Genomic DNA, 9,245 nt, shown 5'->3' with positions numbered 1-9,245 from the left:
GAATCGTCGGCGAGCTTCACAGTCGATGTGACTGATCTCCGGGAACCGATTGTTTTTTTGTTTTTTTTTTTAAATATTTTTTCTTCATTCTGCCTGACAGTGTGTGAGAAGTATGGGTTTAAACAACCGCAAACGATAATACAAGCAAGGTTTTAAAGTTTAAGGAGAAAATATGAACTGCACAAGCTGAATTTTATGGGGAGGAAGAGTCGGACAGTCTGTCCTCAAAACTTGTAGCCGCCAACTGCATTTCATGCCTGCCTGACATGTTTAAAGTTGTTTTGATTGTGTTTTTTTGTTTGCCTGATAGTCCGCTAACTCTTTTAGTGCCTTATTGATGTGGCGATACCAGTGTGGCAGCCTTTTATTTATTAAAAATCATACCCGTTCCCACGCTCTGTATCTGTAGCAGAATTCTGGCTCCTCTTGGCCTCTGCCTCGGGTTCTGTTCCTCGGAGTAATCGCTGCGAAGGAGCTCTGGTGTAATGTCATAAAAGGTAAACCGATTATTTCACAATAACTCTGCCTTTTGGATATTCTCCCAATTTTTTCCAATGCTTGCTAGTCTGTGCCGGGGCACCTGTAAGGCCACGCGGCGGCGTCTTGGGTCCTTCTTGCTAATCTCGCTCCCCAGGGAATCCGTCCCATCTGCAAAAGCAACTGATATTCAATGGTCAGGACTTCAATATTGTCCGTGCGAATGTGTCAATACCCCCCACTAACAGCCCCTCTCAGTACAGTGTGGTAATCTACCCTCGCCGTGTATTCCTCATGCTGCGCCCTTTTAATCCATGTTCTTTTAATAACCCCCCCAACACCGCACGTCACACACACACGATCCGTGTTCGTTTAATTCCCCGATCGATTTCGCTTTCATACCCCGTCACGCTCTGAGATAGGATTCCTCACTCCAGTTAGTGGAAGCTATGGAGGCTTCCCCTCTCATTGCCATAAACCAGCTATGGCGGATGATGGGATACGTAGTCCACAAATCTCTGGTGCACCGGACTTTGCCCATCCCGGCTTAAACTCACTTTTCTTTTTCAGTCTCGGGCTTTTTTCCTCCTCGCACCAAAACCTCCCTCTTAATTTTTTTTCACAGCCGTTTAGCATCTAAAGCTTTTGTGCATTCTGATGCCGTCTGGCCCATAGTTTAGACCCAAATACTATCGATTGTTTTTTGTGTTTTTGTTTTTTTTTTTATCCTCGCGCATGCGTGTGAGGTTACTCTTTAATCTCTCCCCCGCGCCTCCGCTCCATGCCTTGTTTTTACCGTCTTTTTCTCCTATATTCGTTTTTATTGCGTCTTTACGTTGATCTTATATTTTAAACACTGCTCTTCATCTCCGTACGCGCTGTACTCCTAAAACCTGTCTGCACTCCACTTACAGTAACTGGCGGGATCCGGGTCGTTGGTTTTTACAGGACCTGATCTGAGAGAAATGCAGCTCTCCTGCTTCCTATATCATATTATGTGAAATACTAGAAAGAAACGGACTTCCGGTTTACTGGTAAATTCACTAAGTCCCCCCAAAAATGAAACCATTTTTTTCTGTGCAGGAAATACCCATAAGGCAACGGGACGGACCGCTGCTAATCTCTTTATTATAAGCGTTACATCATATGCATTCATTTTCAGCCGCATCGTCATGTAAACATTTGCCGTTCTCCTAATGCTGTTTGCATCTGATCGTTAACTTCATTCCAACCCCCCCCCGTTTTGCTAAACCGCCGGCCGCCCGTCTCTCATCGTACCCAACAGCTTGGCGTTATGGAGTAGCCGGCCGTCGGTTACCGCGTACCTTGGAATGTACATTTACTCGGCGCCCTGCTACGAACCCTCAGACGTTGTTTCATCCTTCTGTAAAATAAACTGAATGTGTAAAGCTGTCTCTCTCCTGCTTTGTAAATAAAGTTATCCTCTCGTACCAATCAATTGGGTCATCTTATTGTAATATTAGGCTAATTACCAAAAACCGGCCCGGCTTTTGTCTAAAGGGCATTATCTATGTAACGGTGAACTGGCAATTCCCTGATGTTTGTTCAGTTGTAGTTTATTAAGCAGCCACTAGATGGCGCAGTGATTGCTCTCCATGCGCTATTTACTGGTATATAGTTATAGTTAACGCTGAAAAAAAGATATTTATCCCATCGAGGTATTGGTTTAACCAGAAGAATTGTACATTATTGTGCAGGCGATAGCGATAAGCAAAACGGCAATTTACTGTCCCAAATAATCCCACGTCTACCGGTTTTTGGTGTGTAATTAAACCCATCGCTACTGAAAGAAAATGAGTGTCCCGAGGGCGATAGTTCTTGGCTCGTGTTAACGATATAGTATCGCTCTGAAGCGTATGCTTTAACTATTAGGTGCACTAAGGGTTAAGTTTTTGAAAATCTCTTTATTCGTTCACAGGCATTGGAAAGAATATAAGTCTATACAGGGTTCCGCAAACAGGAAAGGGTTAAGGTTTTTTTTTTTTTTTACATTTTTATTTTAGTGTTAATGTTGAAGCTGTCAGCGACCGCATGTTGCGGAGGAGATCTTTGTGCAATCCATAGCCGCTGCTCAGTGAATACGTTGTTTTTAAATAAATGAAAGGCATGTTGTGACAGCCGGACTATTGTCTTTCCAAATGATTACGTTTGTGACGGTGTTTGAAAGTTTTGATCTGATAATTTAGGTGATTTAACCTTTTTCTCTCTCAATGCTGGGTTTTACGACCCACGCATTGGATTCGATCTGGGATAACGAACTTCTTTTCCGACAGCCGCTGGGGAAAAGACCTCTGAAAGGCGTGAGGATGCTCTGGATTTATGGGGCTAGAACTGGGGATTATTCGATATTCTGTGCATTAAAAAAATACGCATTGTCGCTGCTACCTTCCCGAAAAACATCATGGTCTCAAAATCTTCTCTTTTCGCCCCCCCTATTAGTCTCTATGAGGGTTTACATTGTATCTGGAGTTCAGTGTCTCTTCCCCCTTTTAAATCTGCTTTTTTAAGGAATACGGTGCCGTTGTAATGTTTATTATATATTCATATATCTTGAATCCTGCTACTAGGGCATGCGCTGCCTGTCAACCTATAGATATCTGCAATATAATATGCGTCAGTACATGAAATAAGCAGGTTTCTAAATGATGGATCCTATAAAACAAACTGAGGGTGAACGGGAATGCAAGGCAAGCGTGGAGGTTAAATAAAGTGAATTTCCTCTTCCCGGGTTTATATCGCCCATCACTTCCCATAAAAAAAAAAAAAATCAGGAATGGGAAAAGTTATAAGAATGTGGATTGATAATTAATGTGGATAAATGCCAATTGTGTGTTTCTTCATAGACTTTTATTTTGAGTGTCTGGGTGATTAAGACCGAGCCATTCGGTTGTTCCCCACAGCCGCTATGATAAGGATAACATTATATTATGGGGCAAAAAACTACATATTGAACGGCACCCACACATAAATGTTTATCCACATAGAAAGAAGCAACCGCGAATGTGTGATCCACCTTACACAATTATCTGCGTCTTCCAGAAACGTGTGTGTTGGAACTGTAAGGTCTGTCCGAGGTCCTGATGGTCTTCGCTGCGTCTACAGCCGTTAGCCGTGGTGATCAGGCTGATTTAGAGTAAATGTCCCATTGCCGCTAGAGTCCTAATCGCAGAGTGTCCTCCTAAAAGTGAGTCTTACGCCTTAACACCTCTGCTGCGAGGCTACGATGTGAATGTAGCCCCTTTTCCGTTTGGGTAAATCGGGCCATTGTCTACTAAGTCATACTCGTTCAAACAGCAGCGTTGCTGGTACCGTTGCTCGGGTCACACCGGTTCATTCGGCGACCTCCTCTGCCGGACATGGTTTCTTTAAAGTAACGTGCGTTATATCCACGCCGGACGGGTCCGCGATGACGCAGGTAAAGTTTGTGTTCAGATCCGCCGGTTTGATTTCTGAGAAGACGAGGCTGGTGGCCACGCGGGCCGTAGTGCTGTGCGAATTGTTTCTCCTGGGAAAGCAACACACTCTGTTAGCACTTTCTACACAACACAAGTCACAACCTACTATTATTCTACATAATATCATAGCTACGGATAACAAATGGTTAAAAATAAAAAAATTAGCCTGTTCCTTACTACCGTAATTAATTTAAAAACTATTGGGGACAAATATTTATTGCAAACGATTTGCTGTTTCATTGTCCAAAAATGCCAGTAAGGGGATCTCTCGGGGGTTAATGGTTCTGTTATCTTAAAGGTACAGGAATCTATTTTTATTTTTGTATGAGTATCCGCCGATTCATATTAAATGCCCCCCATCTTTATCTCTGCATCCATCCAAGTCAGGGGTGTCCAACCTGCGGCCGTCCAGCTGCTGCAGGACTACATCTCCCATACTCCTCAGCCAGCCCCTTAGCATTGTGGGAGATGTAGTCCTGCAGCAGCTGGAGGGCGGCAGATTGGACCCCGTCTCTGCCGTTAACACCATTAGCAGCTTCCCGTTCAAGCGCAGCTTGTGGTGTTACGTATAGGAAATTGTAGCGAGCTGGAATTATTGTACGGATACAACGTAGCCAAGGGAAAAAACCCGTCCCTTTAATGAATCGTAAAACATCTGGCAAGACTGACGGCGGCGGATCTCTGTGCGAAGCCAGGAGGTGACTATTGTGCGCTATTAAGCGATCCGACCCCAGATTTAGGGTCCCAGAGTGTGTGTGTGGGGGGGGCTGGCTTATACCCTCTTCCTATTGGGATCAGCTAAGAGATCAGGGTCACCGATGATCTACGGTCTCTATTGTGTTTCGGGTGTAGCCCTCTCTCTTTTAGATTACAAAGACTATGCATGGTGCTCACGTTTCAGGGACTTCTCGGACTCTCTCATCAGGGAACGCGTTCTCTATGAAGTTGTTATCTGCCAACCAGTAGACGATGTTGAAGCGAGGCCACGTGCTCTCGGCGATGCAAGACAGCTTGAAATCTTTCTCTATCGGGAAGGAAAAAGAAAAATCATATTCTGTATCGATTAAGAGATCACCGTATTGTCTGAGAGGTTCCATCGCCGCCGTCTGTTTCATCCGTCATCTCGTCTAACGAGGGATTATCAATTTCAGGGCTATGGGTGCTTTTATACAAAAGCTTTGCGTATATACCATAGCTGCCAAGTATCCCGATTTGGACCGGCCGCAAATATCAATGCTGGGTATTGGCTAATATCTTAAAGAGCTGCTTTAACGTAGTTGGGGATGCTTGGACTTAAAAATAATGAAGATAAAAATGTAAAATAATGAACTAAAATATTATATATTGCCTTTGCACAAAAATCTAATTATTTGGAACCCCTTTCTAACCTAACAATGCCGTGGAACGGTTTTTATTACCCCGAGACGGGTTGTTCTGATAGGAAATAAAAGCTTGTTCCTCTATTTGTGTATTAGCCCCTTAATGACAAAGCCTGTACATGTACGGGCTCAAAATGCATTGTTTTCAATGGGTTTAAGGACCGCCCATTGTCCTTAAGGGGTTAAATTAATGCGAGGGCAAAAATCCCCACTACAGAAAGGGAAGTCGCTCTTCTTTGCACTCGTTGCAAATCACAAGAGCTTCCCCCATCGTGCGGAAACATTTTTGTTTGTTACAAATGACTCTGGCGACGGGATTATCAAAGGTCTAGTCTAGAATCCCGAATTATTTTATATATTTTATGCACGTCGGAGCCCCTTTTAGCGCGGACTCCAGTGGATTTTATTGCATGCAAATCGACGGAGGCATTCTTTAGTTATTGGGGTTAGAAAGTGAGGCTTTTGTCTCATTTAACTCCGCCCCCAACTGCCTCTATCGAAACCAGGAAGCATTCCCCTGTATGCTTCCTGCAAATACGAGTGGTAAGGGGGTAAAAAGGGTTTTTAGAATGCACCGTTCTGCAAGAGCTGAAAACACTTCCAAAAGGGGGGGGGGTTACGAAGTCCTGATTGATAGGGTGGGCCACATTTGCCATATATTTTTTTTATATATATTTTAGTGCATTCCAATTTTTGTTTACTTTAGAGGTTGTGTTAACTGTAACCAGTATAATAACAATCATAAATCTTCACAAAGTTCCACGTGATTAAAAATATTTTACCTCTGTCTACGGTGATCGTTGTATGGTTTTCGGGGTAAAGAATTTTAGGTTGGTCCTTGAGAGCTGAAAGAGAAAAAAAATTAAGTATCAAGTTGTGCTCTGCCCTAAAAAACATATATTTTAGCCATTTTGTTTTTAAAAAGTATTGTACCGGGGCTGGACTGGCAATGAAAGAGTGGCCTTGGCACTTTAAGGCCAGCGGGCGCAAGCTATGTTTTTTATGCTCACATAGCGTATTCAGCCACGCTCCGCAGCACCCCATCTGCCACTAAAACCCCCAAAAGGAAGTCTGATAAAAATAATTTCAGCAAAGTGATGGAAAAAATCCCATGTCCCACAGTGGTTAAACAAAATTGTCTTTTTTTATTAGCAAATTTTTCTTAAATCACACATTTTAACCATGATTTGCCCACCCAGAGGACACAACTTCCACTCTGCTCAGGAATAGATGAATCTGCAAGTGTTAGGCAACTAAACTTTGCACGGAACAGCAAGAAATCCATTCTTTGTATCTACTACATCTGTGAGCGCTCTACCCTCAGTTACCAAAGTTAAAGAGGAAGTTCCACTGTTTATTTTCCAAAGTGGAGTTTAGTCTCCTAGATTAGGCTTCGGCCTTTAGGGTAGGCTTCACGCATACTTGTTTATTGGCATGGGTAGATCATTCAGAAAGACTGCCTGCCCCGGTTTATTCATGAATACAAGGAATTGCCTTGTTTGGTTACATTAATACTGTGTGTGAGTTTTAGATATTGCCAGGCAGCACCTGATATCAAGAATAATTCAATGTCCTCTTTCTGATCTGCTTGAACATCTACGCTGTGTTCAAAGAAGGAGAAAGGTTAGCGGCCATCATCTAAAAATAGAGGGTCAGATGTTTAGATGGCAAAAAAAGGAAGTTTTTCTTTACTGAGTGGGTGGTAGATAAGTGAAACAGCCTTCCAGCAGCAGTGGTAGAGGCGAACCCTGTAGAGTTCCCATGTATGGTTACAGGATATTATCCCCATGGAACATGCTGTTTCCGTCACATCTCAGCCACGCGAAGATGCCAGGGGTCCCGAAAAAGTGAGACAATTCCCGAGCCTGGTTGTCGGGACTTTTTCTTTAAACTCGGTCATGGTATGGAAACCATTTCCCGAGTGAGGGCGAGGATTAGTAGGGGGCCTCTGTAGTGGACCTCCTTACCTTCCACATGAGGGCCAATACAGCTGTAGGCGATGAGCAGAACGTATAGGTAAAAATTACCTAATCTCCCCTGACCTGAAACAACAGATGCTGAGCATAAATTATCCGTTCTGCCGGATCGCCAGAAAACCCTCGCTCGATGCTACAGGCCCTCGCAAAAGGGGCGAGTACATACGAGGTTCCAACATTTAAGTGTGATTTTGCCCAAATGTACAAGAATTACTATTCAAAATATCCACAATATCCATATTTTCCATTTGGATGTTAGATATAGGAAGGGACTGAACCCAAAATATATGTTATACATATATACTATAAATATATGGTATAAATTATATAGTATTAATATATGGTATAAATATATATGGTATAAATATATGGTATAAATATATATATGGTATAAATGGTATAAATATATGGTATAAAAATATATGGTATAAATATATATGGTATATATGGTATAAATATATGGTATAAATATATAGTATTAAAATATGGTATAAATATATATGGTATATATGGTATTAATATATGGTATAAATATATAGTATTAATATATGGTATATATTTGTGGTATAATTATATGTGGTATAAATATATGGTATAAATATATATGGTATAAATATATATGGTATATATGGTGTATATATATGGTATAAATGCTGTCGCCGTGTCTTGCACAATGTAGATATAAGATAAATTGAGGGACTTCAGCACCGTTTGTCCCCAATAACCTCTCTAAACATCACATGTTGACGTCAACAAACAAAATAAACCTGAATATCACGATGAGCGTATAGAACTGCTGTATACTGCCCTTTATATCGCCCGGAATGCTTATAAATAAAAGAGAAATCTTAAAACGTGGTTATTAAATACTTTTTAACTGAACTGATTTGTAACTAGAGAATAGACTGCAATTATTCTTCTATGTTGCTGGCAAACGACATAAAGGAATTCACCATATATAATGCGTCAATAATAATACATATAATAAAACATGCACACTAATATATAATATATAATAAGTATATAGATAATGAGTATTTAATAACGGATTACTCACCAGACCACGAGCTGGCGGGCTGAGCGACCGGCATGTTGCTGAGTATGAAGCTCTGCGTGGAATTCCTTCCTATTTATGTATCGGCCTCAGGGTATTGCGTAACTGCACACGTTATTTGTTTCACATAATACTGCAATACCATAGCTACCAAGTGTCTCGTTAGAACGAGCAGTCAATAACTCTACACCCCCTCTCCTCCCCTGATGCCTCCTCTTTCCTCCCCTGATGTCCCTCTTTTCTAGGCACTTGGAATGTTTGCTGGGTATGAGGGTATTGCAGGGTTCTACGGCCCCTAAAAGCCCCGATAATGTGTATAGAAACAGCAGGGAATGGGTTAATAAATAAAATGTTACCTAAAATACATGCCATGTTTCGGATGTGGGAGCAGATCTGTGTCTGGATCCAGCCTTGCCTACATCACGCATGAGCTATTTGCTGCAATGTGTGCTTGGCGTGTTTCGTGACAGCAGTCGTAAGGTGTTTTAATTAATTAAAATGGCCACGAAGAAGAGGATTTATTGGTGACTGCAATAAAACTCAAGATTCCAAGCCCCAGAGTATATTTCAAATTCTTACAGACAGGAAGGACGTTCTCCTTCCCTCACACGGACGGCGGGCGCTTGTAGTATGTGGACGCCCCTCCTAGTGATTGGCTTCAGGTGTTTCAGCCGCACTCATTGCTCACAGGTGTATAAAATGAATCGCACAGACGGCCATCTCTATAGACAAACACCGGCCGCAGAGCGGGTCGCGCTGAAGGGCTCGGTGACTGAATGTGGCAGAAGTCCGTGAAGTCCGTGACCTGCTAGATCTGCCCCGATGTAGTGTACCTGGTACTATGGTGAAGTGAAAATGTCTCGGAGTTTCCATGGCTGCTGCC

The 9,245-nt window shown here is 42.3% G+C and overlaps 1 protein-coding gene across 2 annotated transcripts; it reads right to left on the bottom strand.

Annotated features, from left to right (window-relative positions):
* Nucleotides 1-3,323: 3,323 nt before the first annotated feature.
* Nucleotides 3,324-8,414, bottom strand: IL18BP (interleukin 18 binding protein). Of its 2 annotated transcripts, XM_053456600.1 has the most exons (5): nt 8,366-8,414; nt 7,300-7,374; nt 6,115-6,177; nt 4,848-4,977; nt 3,324-4,003 (listed from the first exon to the last, which is right to left on the bottom strand). In XM_053456600.1, the coding sequence occupies exons 1-5, from the start codon at nt 8,397-8,399 to the stop codon at nt 3,829-3,831; spliced, it is 477 nt and encodes a 158-aa protein (XP_053312575.1). In that variant the 5' UTR covers nt 8,400-8,414; the 3' UTR covers nt 3,324-3,828. The 2 variants fall into 2 exon arrangements, with proteins under 2 accessions (XP_053312575.1, XP_053312576.1); XM_053456601.1 differs by lacking the exon at nt 7,300-7,374 and having other exon boundaries at nt 8,366-8,401.
* Between the last annotated feature and the right edge of the window lie 831 nt (nt 8,415-9,245).

This window comes from Spea bombifrons, chromosome 2 (assembly GCF_027358695.1).
Source record: "Spea bombifrons isolate aSpeBom1 chromosome 2, aSpeBom1.2.pri, whole genome shotgun sequence".
Taxonomy (NCBI): Eukaryota; Metazoa; Chordata; class Amphibia; order Anura; family Pelobatidae; genus Spea; species Spea bombifrons.
Note: the sequence above shows the minus strand (reverse complement) of the source record. Positions and strands in the feature narration are given on the sequence as shown.